At 44.8% G+C, this 20,988-nt stretch overlaps 1 protein-coding gene across 1 annotated transcript in view; it reads right to left on the bottom strand.

Moving 5' to 3' along the window:
• LIN37 (lin-37 DREAM MuvB core complex component) overlaps nucleotides 1-20,988 on the bottom strand; it is a 234,446-nt gene that overhangs the window by 197,075 nt on the left and 16,383 nt on the right. The window contains exon 2 of the mRNA XM_086929986.1: nucleotides 952-1,007. Within this exon, the coding sequence (XP_086786112.1) occupies nucleotides 952-985 (34 nt within the window). The 5' untranslated portion in view covers nucleotides 986-1,007. The remainder of the gene's footprint in view (nucleotides 1-951; nucleotides 1,008-20,988) is intronic.

Genomic DNA, 20,988 nt, shown 5'->3' on the forward strand with positions numbered 1-20,988 from the left:
ATGGCTGGGTCTGAACTGGGGTGGCAAAGTGAGCTAAAGAACGATGATGGATTCAACCCAGATCCGTGACTGGGTGCGAGTGCCTTAAAAAGTTCAGACCTCCGTCCATCATCTCCTTGTGTTTACTTTTAGCATGTACACAGGCAAATGTCTCAGAACCACAGGCAGCATCATGGCAAACGTCATTCTACCTCCCCTCAGAAGCAGCAGCGCAGGATCCTGTGAAGCAGGTGCTTTGCAGCGCTCCAGTCAGAGCATTCCTAGCAGCGGAAACATAAAACCAACTGAGCATATACCTGAAGTCCTGGGAATTGAAACGATTTAACAAAGGTGGAGGCCAATTAATTGCACATTGACTGACTAACCCTGAACTAGTTTTTGATTGTTAGTACGTGGACAGTGGATAGCCTGCCAAGAACAATGTAATTTTTCCTCTAGATTTTCTAAAACTACCTGAAATATTTTTTCGCTTGAAAGTTGTGGCGTGGCTTATGCAGTTTACCGTAAAAATATATTGCATACATTTTAAATCAAGACTACAAGGTAATAATATGTGAACATACTGAAATGGGTTGCAGACTTTCTAGAAGCCTGAAATTGATTAAACAATCCGCTCTGGTACCCTCATACATTAAGGAAGACTGTCAGAAAGGGGCAGTATCACTCAGTGGGGATCCCCTTGTGGGCATTGAGGTGGAGGAAGCACTTCAAGGGAGATCTATGTTGTCAATTGTTAGATTAACTATTGGCGTATGAAGTACATGAGCTGTTTGGCACGTTAATGTGAAAGGTGTCTCAACCTTAAATGAGAAAATTCAAATGAACAAACACACAAGCACAGCCTTTATATCTTGAAAAAAGGCCAGTACAAATAAAGAAACTAAACACGATTCTGGACAGAATGTCTTTACCACAGCATAAAACTTCTAAGATACAGAATTCATATCTCACCTGTTTTTTCAATTTTCACTTTTGCTGGCAACATTCCACGACAGGAGTGGAACAACCTGAAAATTCAGACCAAAGAAAGAGGTAAGAAGCATCCCAGAAAAATGTACACCCATTAAATGTATGTGGGTCATCGCAGTGACTTGTAAAAGCTGATAGCAACTTTGTGCTGTACTTTAACTGCAGGAATGATTTGCTTTAAACTGCTTCATCCAATAATGTGTAGCTCAGAATAACCTGTCTAACGGTTCTTTAACACCATCGCTGCTGCAGCAATTCCCCTCCTGTGTTGCATGATGTCTATTCCTATTGTTCATGACGAGCTGAGCTCGTCATCAGCACAGCTCAACCGTGCCTCATGACGAGCTGAGCTCATCATGAGCATCGAAGGGGTTAAAGCGCACTACATTTCTAGACTAGCTTGTTCTAAAGTACAGCTCTCCATGTTCTATGTGCCCCTAAGCCTCCCACAATGTCTTGTACTGAACAGCACCACTCAACCACCTCTTCCTGTGTCACATATTTTAATGACTCAGCCTCCATAGGTGTTGTACGCTGCACTAAGCCTATCAGAAGGCAAGACACTGGACTACAACTCAAAAATGATTCTGCAATACTGAAGTGAATCTCAGGATACACATAACACAGTACTACACAACACCTACTGCATTCCTAATCTCATCAAAGTGATGCAGTCCACATATTAAGTTACAGTTTTTACACACCACAGCGCATCAACTTTCCACGCCATCTTTATGTTGCCTATAAGGAAATACCCCTTTTTGAATGATCACCTCCAAGTTTTTGGACTGATGCTACTGTTTTCTTGACTCAGAGAGTGCACGTTGGCCTACTTACCACACCTCCGCGTCATGCCCCAAAAATATGTATGTCACATTGGCTATACCAGATTGGCATATGGTAACTTATCTGTAAGTCCTTAGTGTATGGTACCCAAGGCATGTAAGTTAAAGACTCACCCCAGGGATTGCAGCACTGGTTGTATTACCCTGTGTGTGACCTAAGTACAACGAGTCTCACTAGTCTGCCACTGCAGACTGGGAGTGCAGTTTAAAACTGCTTGCCCGACTTTGCCATACAAAGCAATCACAAAGCCAAACCTCCCTTTGCAATATGAGTTAGTCATCCCTATGGCAGGCCTAATGAGCCTGAAGGCAGGGTGCAGAACATTCTATGGGCAGAACACGCATTTTATGCGCTCTTGACAGTAAAAGACTTGGTCGCCCCATTTGCGAGTACTGTGTTATCCCTCAGCTGTGCTATCATCTGAACAGTGCGACCAAAGTTGATACTCCAAGGTGTCAAACAACTCGTTACATTAAGCCCAATTTGATTCTCAAGTCAAAATAAATGTCGACCGCTGCGGGGAGCGCCTGTGAAACCTAGACCTTGGGTCTAGGCCATCACTCTCCCCTACAGCTTCGCCTCACCGCCGCAGCCTCGAGTCCCCCGCAGTTAGGGTTTGCGCCAGCAGCCTGCCCAGCCTCCTGGTGATCGGTTCATTGTGTCTCTGTCATTTGTGTTCACTTCGGATTGTGTTGCTTTGGAAATCCGCCGTACTGCCTGAGTTCTACTTTTAACTTTCAATCGCTTCCCAAAGCCGTTTTTACGGCCGCTGCTGCCCCTGCAGCCCCTCCCACCCCGACACAGTCTCCGCTCCCGCCTCCCTACCTGGTCCCACCCCCACTCCCCTACATAATGACGACCGCTGCTGGGGGCGCGTATGAAACCTAGACCTTGGGTCCAGTTCAGCACTCTACCCTGCAGCTTCGCCTCACCTGCAGTCAGGGTTTGCCCCAGCAGCCCACCCAGCCTCCTGGCAGGGGTGTAACACAGGCCCCCGCGGTGCAGGGGGCCCCCCCAAGTTCCAGGGGCCCCCTTAGCACAGCACTCTGGCTGCAGAGCTCCTGATTGAGCCCGGTGGGGGCCTTTCCACATGCTTTGCAGGGAGACCCCCTCAAGTTTTGTTACGCCGGAATCAACAGAAATGTACTACACAACCTCCAAATCATCCATAACGCCGCAGCCAGACTCGTCCTCGGACACCGCGTCACGAACACATGACCCAACACCTACGAGACCTCCACTGACTCCCCGTCGAGAAGAGGGTCACCTTCAAACTTCTCACACACGCCTACAAATCCTTAAATAACATTGGGCCCAAATACCTCAACGAGAGAGTATCCCTCCACGTACCCAAGAGGAACCTCCGCTCCGCCGACCTCGCCCTGGCAGAGGTCCCCCGCATCCGCAGAAACAGAACAGGCAGGAGAGCCTTCTCCTACATCGCAGCCAAGACCTGGAACGAGCTCCCTGTGAACATCAGACGCTCCCCGACTCTGCACACGTTCAGGAAGGACCTCAAGACCTGGCTCTTCGACTGATATGGAGCTGCCCCCCACCCCCCCCACACACCCCAGCGCCTTGAGACCCCCACGGGTGAGTAGCGCGCTTTTTAAACCCCCTGATTGATTGATTGAACGTAACACGTTACAGTATGCAACGTTTACAAAGTTACCATTTGTTGCCTTTAGTCTCCTGCGCCCAGTTGCACAAGGGGCCTGTCCCTGAACAACTTTCTGCCCTCCTGGGGAATCATGCTAAAGCCTGCACTAGAGAGAGGTGTTACCTCACTTCTGCAGGAAATCAAACGGATGTTGGCCCAAGAGGCGAGCTTCAAAGTAGAAGCCTCTTTTGAAGGGCAAATGAGTAACACTTGGAAAAAGGGCTGCTCCATTGCCTAGTTGTATAGGCTGGCACTAGGCACAGAAAGGGGAAACCAGTTGCCAAACCAGTTTCTCAGGGGCGTGTAGCCCCCTTGCAGCCACATCTCTGGGTTGGGCAAGAGAGCACTGCAAGCCGAGATAATGGTTCTGCCATTTTGGGAGTGGGCAAAATGGTGCATTCTGGAATACACAGATGCTAAACTTCCCAAGAAGTGGTCATCAGGAGAGCGGGAACAATGTAGCCCATAGGGATCCCGGTAGTCTTGAGGGCATTGTCTGAGCATAAATAGGGCACCCCTGTTCTTAGAACTCATATCTCAACTGGACTGGAAGAAGGACCAAAGAAGGACTGCCTTGCTGCACCAATGAATTGGCAAAGAGAGTGGTGTGGACTGGACCTGCTGAACCTAGTGACTAGTAAAGAAGAAGAACTATGTCTGATGTGTCCTTTTTGTGGAAATGTCGTCTCCGCAGCTCAGCCAAAGCCAAGAGACTCCAAGGGTCAGTTGGCTGACCTCCTGCTCACAGCACAGCTACAAGAGCTGAGAAGTCTGCTGGGGCAAGTTGGTAGCCAAGAATCTTCTCCTCTCTGTCAAATGATGTCATGGGAGGGACCAGGATCTGATGCTTAAAGTTGCACCCAAGTTCGCTGAGCCCGGGAGAGTTGTTGGAGTGTACCTTGGTCACCCAGAAGACGAGTTATTGCCCAGAGAAGGATTTGGGTGTCACGGAAGAGATCAGAGCCATCGTGTTAGTGGTAACAATGCGGCTTTCACCCTTTTGGATTTGTTGGCCACATTTGATATGGTTGACCAGCCCTCTTTGGTCCACCGTCTTGAAAGGAAAGACATCAAAGGTACAGCTCTCATACTGATTAGGTCTTTTCTGTCAAATTGAGAGCAAATGGTGGCTTTGAAGGATTTTACCTCCACCCACTTTACGCTTCTCTGTGGAATGCCTCAGGGATTTTCATTAAGTCCAACCCTGTTTAAGCCTACATTATTCCACTAACCAAACCTATTCGATCTTGTGGATTCTGGGTATACTCGTATGCCGATGACACCCTAATAGTGGTATCTGTTTGATCTGAACCTGGTAAAGTGGCCAAACATTTCAATATCCGTATGGGTAGCATTGCCAACTGGAATCAGAAGAACTACTTAAAGCCTAATTTGGAAAAAAAACAGAGGTGTTGCTATTTGGTAACAACTCCTCCTTCTGGACCACCACCTGGTGGACATCCAACCTCAGGCCGCTTGCCCTTCCAATACAGAAAGCAAGAAATTTGAGGGTCACCTTTGATACCAAATTAACTTCATAAACCACCAGGGACTTCCTGGGGAGGGGGGACCGTCAGCGTTACAGGGGGGACGCCGGGTGGTGGTGTGTCGACGCCCACCAACCACAAAGGAAAAGGGGGAAGGGGAGGGAAGTGCGGCGTTTCCGGGCCTGGCCACTGGATGGCAGAGTGGTGTTCAGCATATGAATCCAGAGAATTCTTCAAGCTGCAAAACTACACCGACTGGTAAGAAACTATTCAATATCCATCACTCAAATTACGTTCATATTTCACTATACTAATTCTCAACACTAATCCTTTATGAACGGAAAACACTTCTGGTATCAGATAAATTCACTGACACTTGAGAATAATAGACATCAAAATGCAGGGATAAATGAAGATACATCGGTAGCACACATAATGAGTAAGTACAAAGAACCGAAGCCCAAATCAACATCAGTCAGTCAAACAGCAAAAAAGGATTGCAGGAGGAGCGAGGAACGAAAAAAGCAAATTCCCCTGGGGGTTATCAACTTGAATAACAAACATATCGCCCTACAACACAAAAACTCGATGAATTAACGGAAGTAAGCGAATTATTAAAAATTATAAAGAAATTAAAATAAGAGGGCCGCGCCAGGCCCCAATTGAATCCCCAATGCCCTTTTTAGGGAAGACGCCTCATATTGGGCCCATTACTTTACTCCATTCTTCAAGGAGTTGTTCATTACAAATGGAATCCCAGATTCATGGAGGGGAAGCATCATCCAGCCAATTTTCAAAGGGGGAAACTCAACAAAGTCGACAAATTACAGATTGATCGCTTTAATTGACGTTGAAGCAAAGTTATATGCAAGCTGCTTGTTAACCCAATTGAAAAAATGTTCAGACAATGACAACCTCATCCTAAGATCTCAAACAGGGTTTCGGGCTGGAGCAGGCACGCTAACACATCTAACGGCTCTAACATTGCTAGCCGAAAAAGCCAGATTTAAGAACACCCGCTTATTTACCTGTTTTGTGGACCTTAAGCAAGCTTTCGACAGTGTGCCCCGTAAACGTTTATGGGAAAAACTGGACAGATGGGGCATCCCAACAAAGTTATTAAATGCCATCAGAGAACTATATTCGTGTACATGGAGTCGGGTAAAGTTAGGGGATGGTCAGTGGATAACAAAGAAAATATACACCCAGAATGGTGTGAAACAGGGATGCGTGTTAGCTCCAACTCTTTTCAATCTGTACATATCTGATCTTGAAGACGCTCTCCAGGAAACCAATAGTCATCCCCCATCGATAGCCAAAGAGGAAATCCGGTGCCCTCAGTACGCCGTTGACCTAGTACTATTTAGCCAAACTCCAATCGGCTTACAACGAGGAATGAGCGCCTAAGCCAAATATTTGTCAGCACAAGGGCTAGAAATGAATTTACTAAAAATAAAGGTTGTGCGGTTGGTGGATGCCAAATACAAGAGATTCATATGGCATATAGAGGGTAAAAAAGGTGAAGCGGTCACCTCCTATAAATATCTTAGGTTCAAGGTAGACCAAAAATTGAGCTATAAATCACAGCTCACCTCAATGAGGTCAAAATCCCAAAATCTGATATGTAAATGTATTTGAGCTTATATAGCGCACAGCTACCCGCAGTGGGTTTCCCCGGCGCTTGCTTAGGGAACCCGTCCTGGTATTCCCCTGTGAGATAACCCCGGCAGGGTATCCACAAGGTGAAAGCCAGGCATCCCGCCGCGTGGGGCCGTTGTGGAGATTAAGCAAGCTATTGCCCAGAGTCGCAGAGTGTGAACCCGTGAGTCGAGAAGGCACCGGAGGGAGAATTATCGAGTCAGTGGAATTTTTAGCCCAAGACCCGCTGAGGCGGGGAATTGAACCCTGGTCCAGGGCCGATCTCAGCTTCCGGGTCTGCCGCCTCTAACCCCTGAGCCACACTTCTATATGGTCTTAACGTCCTAAAAAAGTAATTAAGTTGTCCATCATACGGTAACCTATTAACCGTCATGCAGGCACAGTTAATGCCAACAGTAACCTATGGCACTGAAATAATGAAAGGTTGTGACATCCCTGCCTTGAACAAAATACAAACAAAAGTTTACAAAAAAGATTTTTTCATACCCAACAATGTGCATCGCCAGCCCAGGTGCGACTAGAGTTTGGCTTACAAAATCAGGTATTTCTAAGCAAAGGCGCCTTTATTAAATTATGTTGGAGGTTACGTGCTTCTGAAAGCGGGTCCATAGACCAACTATGCTGGAAAGAAATAGGAAGACAAAAAGAAAAGAGGATACCCGGATCCTGGGGTAGTTATTTAAACCAGGTGATAGAGGATCTCTCTGCGCAAGACATTTGGAATCTCAGCATAGGGGAAAAAGGATTTTAACAAATTAATTAACACCACAATACAACTCTTGTCTCACTCAACGGATGAGAACATCTTACTCCTAAGACGGCATGCCTGGATGGTTATCAGCACATATGGAAAAAGGAAGCCACAGGAATATTTATCAGCCTAATTCTGGCCTACCCTAAAACATCAATGTATGAGGCTGCGTCTTGGCATGTGGGAAACATAATATTTAATCCCAGCATGGAAGGATAACAGTAATAATCGAGACTTCAGACTTTGTGGATACAAATACAAATCGATCCAACATATTTTTGTGTATGCCCGAAGTTACTAAAAGAATGGAAGTCACTAATAAAAGCACTACTGAATAGTATGAACATACGAACGTGCAGGGAAGCCGTAATCACCTGGCTTGACGGGGCCTCAATCCCTCTAGTATGAAGGGGGGTGAAACTTTTAAATGTGTATTTAAAGGAAATTGGCTGAAACTCCGTGGAGATCGTAATAGACTGTCATAAAGACAAGAACTCCCAAATCTCAATTTTAAACAAAAATTTAAATAATTGATGTATGGTAGTATGTTTTAGATCACCAGTGTAAAAATTCTAATAATGATTTTACGTATTTATATAAGTATGTACTAGTACTATTATAAATGTCATTGGTGCAATGGTTTTTGTTTTTAAAAGACCGATCACTCAAATAAATAAATCTATAAATCGAATCCTTTATGGGTTCCAGAGTAGCGTGCTACTCGCCAATAAAGAGCTTCAAAGCCCAATCAGGGGTAACAAGCGCTATATAAATGCAAAGCTTTTTCCCTTTTCGATCACTCCCCAACCCTTCTCAATCCAAATAATTGACTAACATATCCACCACTCAAATTACTTTCATATTTCACTGTAGTAATTCAACAGCGTGCTACTCGCCAAAAAAGAGCTTCAAAACCCCATATGGGGTAGCTAGCCAGGGGTGTGGAATTTAGTAAAATATCTACTTGTCCATGGGGCAGGTTGCTTCATAAATCTACTTGTCCTGGAACAAAATCCACTTGTCCCTTTAGTGCCATGTAGTGCGGTGACAAATTATGGTAGCAATCTCATTATATAAGAGCTCTTATATAGCCTTTCCAATTATGCCAGGGCTCATAACATAGTAGTGTTGGAATACTAGCAATCCCTTTATGTTAGCACGTTTCCACAGATCCACATCCTGGGACTGAAGGTAGTGGTAAGCAATAGCTCCAGGGTTGGAATGCCCTTTTGATCTGTGAAAACCATCTAACTTGCATGTTTTAAGGGTTTTCAACAACTCTTCTCTAATCTTTTCCAATACTGAGAAATGTTGGAAATTCATTCCTGACAAAGGCAGATGTAAACCTTCTTCCAGAGTTGGGAAAAAAGTGGTTGGAGGGAAAATGAACTTGCAAACACTCAGGTTTTCGCATGAGCAAATCTACACATGCAAAATTGCTCATGCTAAACTGCAGTTCATAAAAATTTTCTAGGAGTATTATTTCTTGCCCTACTTCTGGAATTTCTTGTGAATTCATGAAAGACATATAGCTGCACTTAATGCAAGGACATGTACCAAGGGTGCACTTTTGAGACTTTCTTTAATAATTGGGCCCCACATTTTGGTCTGGTGTTAACCATGACCTTTTGTGTGTATTAAAATTCTCTCTCACTCTCTGTATCTGCTGGCTTCACTGAGAGTGACAGCAGTCTGCTCTTTCACAAGTAGTTTTGTTCAGTGCCAGTAACTAATTTGGCAGCGTGTGCTTTTTTGAGACCAAAAATATTTTTTACTTTTGCCAATGTTTGTTATAATGGTGAGGGCCCGCCAGCTCTCACATCAATAAGGTTTAACAAAAACCAGGCCAAAACAAGTTACGCAATGCCAAATAAAAAGCTGACCACCAATTTCAGATGTACTGGATTTGCCAATGCTTGTTTAATTTTATGTTTCCCATAATCTTATTGAAATTGGTTACACTGATTTTCCTATATGAATTTTTAGGGGAAATTACGAGCATGCATCAACACATTTTAATAAATGATGCTGCAAAGAAATGGTACCTGAAATTTTACAGTAGTTTAGCAAATTGTTTATTTTTCCTACTTTCATTTTTTGGGTAACATTTTATATTGAAAGTAAAGAATCATTAATCTTGCTTTCAAGCTTCTGCAAATAATTGCATCTAATCAGAGAGCATTCTGTGAGCAATATGCATAGCCTCATATTGCTAAACTTTGAAATCGTGTGTACACATTTTTATATTGGAACCACTGTCAGCAGTGCATCAGAATTTACATTTACTTCGAGCGCTCACTCTAAAAATAAAGGCTTTCAATTGATAAACCATAAACAAAACTATGAACAGCATTAACATATACACACATATTAACTTAACTGAAGGCAGTGCCCTTCCCTGATCCTTAATGTGGTACTGCAAACTGGCAGCCAAAGGGTTTGTGCTGCAAGGGGTTGGGCCTACTTGTCCCAAGCACGAAAATACACATTAAAAGTGGTTGCCCTTGACCCCAAACAATATGTCCTGGGAGTCGGGCTATAGGAATTCCACATCCCTGTAACAGCACCGAGACAGAGCAGCAATCGAGGTACGTCAGCACAGCAGAGGCCAACATTCAGAGTGGCCCAGCTGTCCTGATGTTGTACCCTCAACCGGTGAAACAGACAACCGCAAGGCCCCAAGGATGCACATAAACCAGTAGACCTTTCTTCTCTACACTTGAGCGCCCCAACCCTGGTACCGACAAACCAGCTACGCCCCTTTGTTTTCAGGACTCTTGTGACCCAACCCCCCTCCGCAAGTTTCCCTCTGCAGCCTGTTTCTAGGTGGCCAACTTCTTTCCACCAGTGTAGCACGCAAAGCTACCAACCCAACCAGCACCTCTGCACCTGGATGCCCCAGGGCAGGTAAGGAATAACTGCTAGTGGCACTTAAGGTCGTAGCGGGGCAATGGTCCAATGTCCTGAAGGAGACACCAGAAACCAAACGCAAATATCTGTATGCAACATATGCCTTTTCTACCATAGGGAAGCATTGCTGCGTCAAGACGCATTTAAGTGAATTGTTTACTTATCTTTGAAAAGCAATATTTTACAAAGTACTTACCTGATAACGAAGTTCTTGGTATCAAAATTGATATAAGATACTACTTGTTTTTCTAAATTTGTCTTGGATTTATTCTTGAGTTTGTCTCATATATTGCCTCTGAGTACAACAAATTCTTAGTAGCACACTCTGATAAGCATAAACTGCTCGCCCACACTACCACAGAAGAGAGCATGTAGTGTTATCTTTTTTGCCTCTGTAAACCAATAAGGGTTTCCTGTACTCTTTACACAGTGTACCAAGTTTTTGCCCACTATCTAAAGAGCCAGCTTCCTACACGGACTACAAACCACCTTGTACTTTTCCTTTACTAAAGATCATGGAACACAGTTACCTTATTCAGGCACCTATTGATACAGACAGAGTTAAATTTATTTATTTAATTATTTATTATAGTGTTTTGTATAGCGCGAACAAGACCCGTGGGTATCAGAGCGCTTAACATAGAGGGTAGGTTACAGATTGACAATATAATAGCAATTATAAAACCAAACAGATATGAGGTAGAAGAAAATATGGATATGAGGGAGTGACTAAATATATATATTCCTAACGCATGTGCAATTAGCATTAAGAGGTGAGTAAGGCTTAGCTTATGTCACGGTCCATATAGACAAACAAAGGTGAGGTAGAGGTTATATAGTTTTGGCTGTGAGATACAGTTATAAGTTCACATAGACATGAGGTAGCGATAAGGATACAGCTGAGGCTTGTACGTGGAGTCAGTCACTTGTCAATGATTAATCTTCATAATATTCATGACGAGGACCACCCTTCTGCTGACATAAATGTTCATACCAGCGATCAGTAGGCTTCCCTTTGCAGGGTATTTACTCATCATGTGGCTCTTCAATTCCCGTTTGAATGTTACAATATTTTGAATCTTCCTAATGCTTGGAGGGAGTGAGTTCCAGACTCTGGGGGCAGCTCCAGAGAACGCTCGGTCATGGGTCTTTTTCTTTCGGAAAAAGGCTGGCCGCAACAGCAGCTCCTTGGCGCTTCTAGTTGGTCTGTTACCTCCCGATAGCTTAATTTTCTTGGCTAGGTATCTTGGCGTGATATAGTGGACCGCTTTGTGGGTAATACATGCCATCTTCATTTGAATTCTGGCTTCATAAGGTAGCCAGTTTAGTGCTTTCAGGTGAGGAGATATATGATCAAATTTCCTAGATCCAGTGATGAGTCTTGCCGCTGCGTTGAGACAAGCTTTTAGTGGTGCTGTGGATGCTTTAGGTAGGCCAGCTAATGTGGTGCTATTTAACCAAGACAAGGGAACCCAAGGTGCAATATGCTAAGGACCATGGGTAGGTACTTTATTTCAAAGACAGGGGTCCTTAGACAAAATAACATTTAAGGAGAATGAATATAGACCAAATGGAACTATATTTTTGGGGGAATGTCCAGCCGGACAATTTATTACCCTAATACAAAATAGTCATAAAACAATGAAACACTGCGTGTGATAGAAGCGGGACACCAGCCGATGTCCGACTAACACACTGAGAGAACATAAGCAAGAAGGAAGTAGTAGGCAATAGCAGGTCATCTGATTATTGTAAATCATATAACAGACAATCTATAACATACACATATGCATGAAAAGTATGTATCAACTATGCATTTGGGTCGACGACGTTTCGAACCACAAACAATATTGGTTCATCCTCAGGACAAAGGGTAATTGCCTTAAGAGTACACATTTGCAGTAGTCTCACTTATGTAGAGATCAATATGCCATACCATAAGAAAAAGATAAAAGAGAAACATAAAAAGGAAGAAACAGGTCAGTATATCATTGTTACAACTGCATATACAAAGCATGACTCATACCATGCCAAAGTGTCGACGGCAGCGGAGTGTAATGCATGCTGAATACAAGCAGTGTGCATAACGGTAGGAGCAAGGCTAGTGGCGCAACGTCCCATTGGTGAAAATAGGTGACTCCGACTGGTTCAGGAGAGGGTAGAACAATAATGCGTGATTGTGCAAGGAATAAATCGTCGCAGGAGTGGAGGACTGTGGCTGTGCATTCCAGTGCTAGAGGGGGTGAAAAGGAGACGCACGGGTCAAGGTCTGTAGTGACAAGGATGAGCAGCTTACCGATTAAGTAAGACTGAAAAAAGGCGGGGATTCAACCCAAGAAACAATATTCGACAGTATTCTGTGGGAGAATGTATAGGGTCAGTGAGGCTGATCTGATAAAAACCAAGATAATGGCCGTGACAATCGACAAAGGGCCTTACCATGGAGGGTATCCAAGGGTTGACTGAAATCTGTGAGGGGAGGGAAAGGAATATGGTAAAGTGGAGGGGTATTACTAATTATTGAAGTAAAGGTGCTACGCTGTTACAGCTTACCCACAGGGAAGATGCCGTCGATATCAGGGTCCTTTGAGACAGAAAATGAGCGAGCTGCGTGAATGCCGATATATTTCGGAAAATCGAAAAGAGAAACAAGCCAGGAGGCGGGGGTGGTCTTACCTGGCAATGCAGTCGGCAAGTCCACAATGGGAGTTCTTGCAGGCACGAGAATACAGCGCGGCGTCTACTCGGAACGATAGACGCGATGTAGTGAAACTGTATGGTCACGTGGGGACTGCGGACCAATGGGCGCATAGCAAAAGCTGTCGGCCATTTTGGATTGGGTACACATTATGAAAGAGGCAATCATGACGGGTGTATTACGGTCGGAAAGTCCGTGCTAATTTGCTAATAAATAAAACGAGTGTAAAACCGGCCATTACATGACAATCACACCAAACATGCAGTGACAAGGGTGCAGGAACAATTAACACATTAATGCCAGGAATTCACAGATCTTTAGGAAAATTCGATTATTGACATAAAAACAGTGCAAGGAAACTATGAGTAAGCCAGTCAGAGCATCATGGGAAAAAGTAATTTCAAAGCCTGAAAGGGATTCATATCAAAGTTCCATTTCATGATACTTAAATCAAAGAGGTCCAATCCTCAGTCCGATTAAGGCCAGTGTGCAGACTTTTTGTCTTCAGTATCCAGCGTAGTTCCTCTTTGTTCAACAGCTGCTGTAGGTTGCCACCGCGGCTAGGGAGTTTTACCAAAGAAATGATAGTCCATTTGAAGTCCATTTCTGTGTGGGCTTGTTCAGTGAAATGATGTACAAGGGGGGCATTAGCAGTCCTACATCGTATTCTGCTCCGGTGTTGGCACATTCTTGTGCGCACCTTTTGTGTTGTTTGTCCTATATAGATCATGGAACAAGGGCAAAAAATTGCGTAGATAGCATTTATGCTGTTACAGTGAGAGAATTCTTTGCGTTCATACTTGATGTCATTGTGCAAGAATTCCTTGCCCTCTATTGTACTGTCGCACATGGAACAGTTACCACATCTCGCATGCCCAGTGAGTCTTGGTAGTCCCCAGAGTGTATCAATTGTGGTCATTTGTTCAGGAGTGGGTAATGCTGCGCATACCAAATGGTCTTTCAAATTCTTGGACTTTTTAAAGGCAAACAAAGGTCTGTCTAGTTGGAGTTGGTCAGCATTCAACACAGGCCAGTGTTTTTTTAATGCTCTTGGTGAGCATTAAAGAGCATTAAAAAACACTGGCCTGTGTTGAATGCTGACCAACTCCAACTAGACAGACCTTTGTTTGCCTTTAAAAAGTCCAAGAATTTAAAAGACCATTTGGTATGCGCAGCATTACCCACTCCTGAAAAAATTACCACAATTGATACACTCTGGGGACTACCAAGACTCACTGGGCATGCGAGATGTGGTAACTGTTCCATGTGCGACAGTATAGAGGGCAAGGAATTCATGCACAATGACATCAAGTATGAACGCAAAGAATTCTCTAACTGTAACAGCATAAATGCTATCTACGCAATTTTTTGCCCTTGTTCCATGATCTATATAGGGCAAACAACACAAAAGGCGCGCACAAGAATGTGCCAACACCGGAGCAGAATACGATGTAGGACTGCTAATGCCCCCCTTGTACATCATTTCACTGAACAAGCCCACACAGAAATGGACTTCAAATGGACTATCATTTCTTTGGTAAAACTCCCTAGCCGCGGTGGCAACCTACAGCAGCTGTTGAACAAAGAGGAACTACGCTGGATACTGAAGACAAAAAGTCTGCACACTGGCCTTAATCGGACTGAGGATAGGACCTCTTTCATTTAACCACATGCGCGCTAGTGGTATTCTGGACCTATGCTGAGATTTTAAAAAACCCATGTTACATGACGAGCTGGGCTCGTCATCAGCGTGCCAGGAGGCTACACCATGACGAGCCCAGCTCGTCATGAGCCTGGAAGGGGTTAAGTATCATGAAATGGAACTTTGATATGAATCCCTTTCAGGCTTTGAAATTACTTTTTCCCATGATGCTCTGACTGGCTTACTCATAGTTTCCTTGCACTGTTTTTATGTCAATAATCGAATTTTCCTAAAGATCTGTGAATTCCTGGCATTAATGTGTTAATTGTTCCTGCACTCTTGTCACTGCATGTTTGGTGTGATTGTCATGTAATGGCCCGTTTTACACTCGTTTTATTTATTAGCTCGGACTTTCCGACCATTATACACCCGTTATGATTGCCTCTTTCATAATGTGTACCCAATCCAAAATGGCCGACAGCTTTTGCTATGCGCCCATTGGTCCGCAGTCCTCACGTGACCATACAGTTTCACTACATCGCGTCTATCGTTCCGAGTAGACGCCGCGCTGTATTCTCGTGCCTGCAAGAACTCCCATTGTGGACTTGCCGACTGCATTGCCAGGTAAGACCACCCCCGCCTCCTGGCTTGTTTCTCTTTTCGATTTTCCGAAATATATCGGCATTCACGCCGCTCGCTCATTTTCTGTCTCAACAGACCCTGATATCGAGGGCATCTTCCCTGTGGGTAAGCTGTAACAGCGTAGCACCTTTACTTCAATAATTAATAACACCCCTCCACTTTACCATATTCCTTTCCCTCCCCTCACAGATTTCAGTCAACCCTTGGATACCCTCCATGGTAAGGCCCTTTGTCGATTGTCACGGCCATTATCTTGGTTTTTATCAGATCGGCCTCACTGACCCTATACATTCTCCCACAGAATACTGTCGAATATTGTTTCTTGGGTTGAATCCCCGCCTTTTTTCAGTCTTACTTAATCGGTAAGCTGCTCATCCTTGTCACTACAGACCTTGACCCGTGCGTCTCCTTTTCACCCCCTCTAGCACTGGAATGCACTGCCACAGTCCTCCACTCCTGTGACGATTTATTCCTTGCACAATCACGCATTATTGTTCTACCCTCTCCTGAACCAGTCGGAGTCACCTATTTTCACCAATGGGACGTTGCGCCACTAGCCTTGCTCCTACCGTTATGCACACTGCTTGTATTCAGCATGCATTACACTCCGCTGCCGTCGACACTTTGGCATGGTATGAGTCATGCTTTGTATATGCAGTTGTAACAATGATATACTGACATGTTTCTTTCTTTTTATGTTTCCCTTTTATCTTTTTCTTATGGTATGGCATATTGATCTCAACATAAGTGAGACTACTGCAAATGTGTACTCTTAAGGCAATTACCCTTTGTCCTGAGGATGAACCAATATTGTTTGTGGTTCGAAACGTCGTCGACCCAAATGCATAGTTGATACATACTTTTCATGCATATGTGTATGTTATAGATTGTCTGTTATATGATTTACAATAATCAGATGACCTGCTATTGCCTACTACTTCCTTCTTGCTTATGTTCTCTCAGTGTGTTAGTCGGACATCGGCTGGTGTCCCGCTTCTATCACACGCAGTGTTTCATTGTTTTATGACTATTTTGTATTAGGGTAATAAATTGTCCGGCTGGACATTCCCCCAAAAATATAGTTCCATTTGGTCTATATTCATTCTCCTTAAATGTTTCTTTGTCTAAGGACCCCTGTCTTTGAAATAAAGCTAATGTGGTGCAACCATATTCGATCCTAGAGATAACTAAGGATTGGATAGCCAGTTTTAGATCCGCCTCTGAGATGAATGGTTTCAATTTTCTTAAGTAGTTCAAGTGAAAGCGGGCACTCTTAGCCATTGAATTAATGTGGGCTTTCATGTCAAGGTTCTCATCTAACGTGATTCCTAGTGATTTAGCGGAGTTGACTAGGGTTGGGGTGCAATTTAGCGCAGTCACCAATTTGGTCCATTCCTTTACTTCGGAATGGCTCCTTGGGGGTGAAATTAGCAAGAATTCTGTTTTATGGGCATTTAGTTTCAGATGATTTGTCGTTAACCATTGCAAAGCCATCTTTAGTGTCTCATTCATTAGATCAATGTCATCAAGGGAGGCGATCTTTATGTATATTTGCGTGTCGTCTGCATACATGTGATAGGATATCTGTGATTTTCGAAGAATATCAGTAAGAGGTTCGACATACAAGTTAAATAGATCTGGGGATAGCGTTGAACCTTGCGGGACCCCAATTGCGTTAGGGCAAGGGGGTGAGATTGCTTGGTTGACCAGGAATCGTTGTGTTCTGTTCCGTAGGAAAGAATTGAACCATTTCAGCACGTTTCCGGACAATCCTATCCTGTCCTGTAGCCTGGTCAATAGTGCTTCGTGATTTACCGTGTCAAATGCCGATGACAGGTCTAGGACAATCAGTAGGCATGCTTGATTTTGGTCTAGGGCTTGTAGCGCGTCATCGACAATATGCAGGATCGCTGTTTCCGTGCTATGCCCTGCTCTGAATCCTGATTGGCAATCGTCTAGTAAGGAGAACTTGGTGATGTGTTGACTCAGTTGGCCCTGCACGCATTTCTCAATTCGTTTGGCCAGTAAAGCAGACCCCCCCAGGATATAGCGGCATGGATTCGCAAATTTAGCGGCACAAATATGGAAATTTAGCGGCACAAATATGGAAATTTAGCGGCATTTTAGCGGCACTTTATTTTACTCATAAGCATTCATTTTCAGCCTTAAATCAATGGAAACTGTTTTAGCAGAGCATTCCACAAGGTGACCTCAGGAAAGGACACTGCTAAAACAGTAGCAGGATTCAGGGCTGTTCTCAGGTTCTTACAAAATGGTTCACCAACGCAGGCAATTGAAATAGAAAGCAGGATCTCCCAATAACAGCAGTTGATAGCATGAATTCTGGAGAAAACAACAGTCTTAACCAGTGAAAGATGGTGCTGCTGGGTACTGACATTCCAATTTAAAACATGTAGGAAGCCAGTAGACAACTCTACTTGGCAGTTGACAAGTAAAAAGGCCTATCTTCCACTATAAAGCATTGCTGCCACCCCTGTCCCCGATGCCACTGATTGTAATCACGCTCAGAAAAGGATGGTGCATATGGTATGCCCCTCTGGACCACAGAGCTCAGCCCTCATTCCATGTCACATGGAGTCCTTAGTGCACTCTGCATGATTGCTGTGAGTGCTGAGGTAAAAATATCCAACACCAACACAAATCCACTATGGGTAGGGTGACCAACTGGCATTGGTGCAAATTCAGGACGGTGAGTGTAAAAATTCAGGGCAAAGGGTCAAACTTCAGGACACAAATTCAGGACAGGAGGTCAAAATTCAGGACAAAACTTCAGGACAATAGGTACGTTTTACAGACACATCAGAGGTCGCGCAATAGTATATAAGTAAGGCCAGCCATTTCCAAACATATTCAACCATTTGCAAACCTATCCATCATGTATCCTTCCATCTATCATTTCACTCATCCATCCCTTCATCCATCCCCTCATCCATCCTTTCATTCATCCTCCATTATCCATCCATCCATCCTTTCACCCTATCCATCTGTACACTTATCCATCCACTCTTCATCCCATCCATCCATTCACTCATCCATTCAGCCATTTACCCTTTCACTAATCCAGCCATCCTTTCACTTACTAATCCTTCCACTCATCCATTATTTTAGTCATCCATCCATCCTCCCTTTCTCTCTCCATCGACCCTTTCACTTAGCCATCCTTCCTTCCATCCATCCATCCACCCACCCACCCATCCATCTACTCATCCACTCATGAATCCATCCATTGACCCTATCACTCATTCATCTATCATTTCACTCCTTCAAACATCTATTCATCCTTTTGTCCATCTACCCTCCCTTTCACTCACTCATCCATCCTTACATCCACCCTTTCACTCATACGTCCATTCATTCACCCTTGCACTTATCAATCCATCCATCATTTCACTCATCCACCTACCCACCCATCATCCACCCAACCATCCACCCACCCACCATCCACCCACCCACTCATCCATCTTTTCACCCACCCACTCATCATCCATCCATCCTTTCACCCACCCACTCATCATCCATCCATCCTTTCACCCACCGACTCTCCATCCATCCATCCTTTCACCCACCCATCATCCATCCATCCATCCTTCTCCTCATCCATCCATCCTTCCACTCCATCCATCCATCCATCCTTCCATCCATCCTTCCCCTCATCCACCCATCCTTCCCCCTCCATCCATCCATCCATCCTTCCCCTCATCCATCCATCCTTCCCCTCCATCCATCCATCCTTCTCCTCATCCATCATCCATCATCCTTCCCCTCATCCATCTTTCCCCTCATCCATCATCCAGCTACCCTTCCACCCATACATCCAGCTATTTACATTTTCTCTCCATCCTTCCCCTCACTCATCAATCCATCCATCCTCTCTCATTATCCATTTATTCAATCTTTCATTCATTCATTCACCCTTTCACTAATTCATCCAGCCATTCACCCATCCCTTCACTTACTTACTCGCCGACCTTTCCATATTAATTTTGAGCTGAGCCCTTTTGAGAAGAGGCCCATCACGAACTTCACCCTCGCTGCAGGGGCCGTTCCAGGACTGGGACAGAAGCCACCCAGGGCAGAGACAGGATTCATCACAGGCAGGGGGGGGGGGCTGGAGCCTTCACATGGGGGGACAGGAGCCATCACTGGGGGGGGGGGGGGGGAGGTAGGAGCCATCACGGAAGGGGGAACAGGATCCACCAGGGTGGGCACAGGGGTGGGCATGCAGTATTCTAGTATCGTCTTGGGGTCCTCGCCCCCTCCTGCACAAGACAACGAGAAGACAGGCTCTCTGTCCAAAATGCCATCTCCCACTGTGATGTACAGTACTTACAGGAGATGCTCTAAGAGAACTGATTGAACTGATTGTCCTCCATACTTTGATAATCAGTGTGGGTGTGATTGTGCCATTTCTTTATTTTCTTACATTATAGACTGCATGTTTGAAGAACCGAGGTTTTCTTACAATTTAGTGACAGTAATTACGCTCTGTGAAGAGAAGCAGGTGCTGCCTCGGTGTAATCTGGCCGAGTCTAGGATGTTTGGGGCCCTGGGTAGAAATGGAATGTGTGAGCCCCCCTCTAAATCGCAGATATATGGCTGAGATACCCGCCACCCCCTCTCAACACAATCCCCAAAGGAGGGAAACCGGAAACAGTTCTTGAAGTTTTTGGAAGAGGGAGGGAGTGACCCTCCCGGCCGTATTTATTAAAACAAAATTAAAACATTAAACAGTTTCATATTAATGTACAATTTCATTACCACATTGCGATGTTTGGCTAACCTTAACAGATTCTCTAATACAGAGGTTCTCCTAGCCGAACTAACATCCTACAAACATTTACTTGACATTATGAAATTGTACATCCTAACGTTTAAGGGCCAACGGCAAGGTCGTAACCGGTGTCAAGATCCCTAACCAGAAATACCCCCCCCACTGGTGAGGGGCGACAGCACTGAGGCGTACCTCAAGTGCAACTACCAATTTCCCTTTGACTTGACGGGGGCACCAATAAAACTCGACGCCACTTAAAGGTCGTTCGAGGACTCGTGTGAGGTATCTAGAAGGTAGCGTAGACCCCCCCCCAAACCCCGCACAACTTACCACATCTGCCGTCGCAGACGTCACTGGCCCCGGGAAATTCCCCAGGAGGGGGCTGTAACCCCTCCTACACAGGAAGGGGCCTTGACCGCCTTTCCTTTTCTTTCGGCGACCCATCCTTAGAAGGGACCGCCTCCCCATTGAGGGGCCTATGGCCACCTCTCCCGAGCGCTCCCATCCGTGTTGGGTGACGCCCACTCATAGGGATCTTCCAATTAGTGCTCACCGATCATGACCTTACCGCCACAGGCCGGATAGTTGACCGGCTATCCGGACCCCCCACAAAGCTCCTACCTAAAGGTCATGTTCTAACGTTTTTAACCATGCTAAGAAGTCTCCTATGAGTAACTCATTCCCCACCCGAGACAAATGCACACCATCCCCCAAATACATACTGTCATCATTAATACAGCCATGCGAAATAGAATGCAATGTCCTGGAACGGAACAACCTACTCACTTTGTTATTAATCTTTCTCACAGAGTGATTCAAAGCAGGAACAGAAATAGCCCCTCGCCACACCTTTCGTGGGATCATATGGGACCATGCAATTGTGCACCCCGGAACTCTCCTCGCCAACCAACTTACAGTGGAAAGCATTGCCT

Source organism: Lissotriton vulgaris, chromosome 7, assembly GCF_964263255.1.
Source record: "Lissotriton vulgaris chromosome 7, aLisVul1.2, whole genome shotgun sequence".
Classification (NCBI taxonomy): domain Eukaryota; kingdom Metazoa; phylum Chordata; class Amphibia; order Caudata; family Salamandridae; genus Lissotriton; species Lissotriton vulgaris.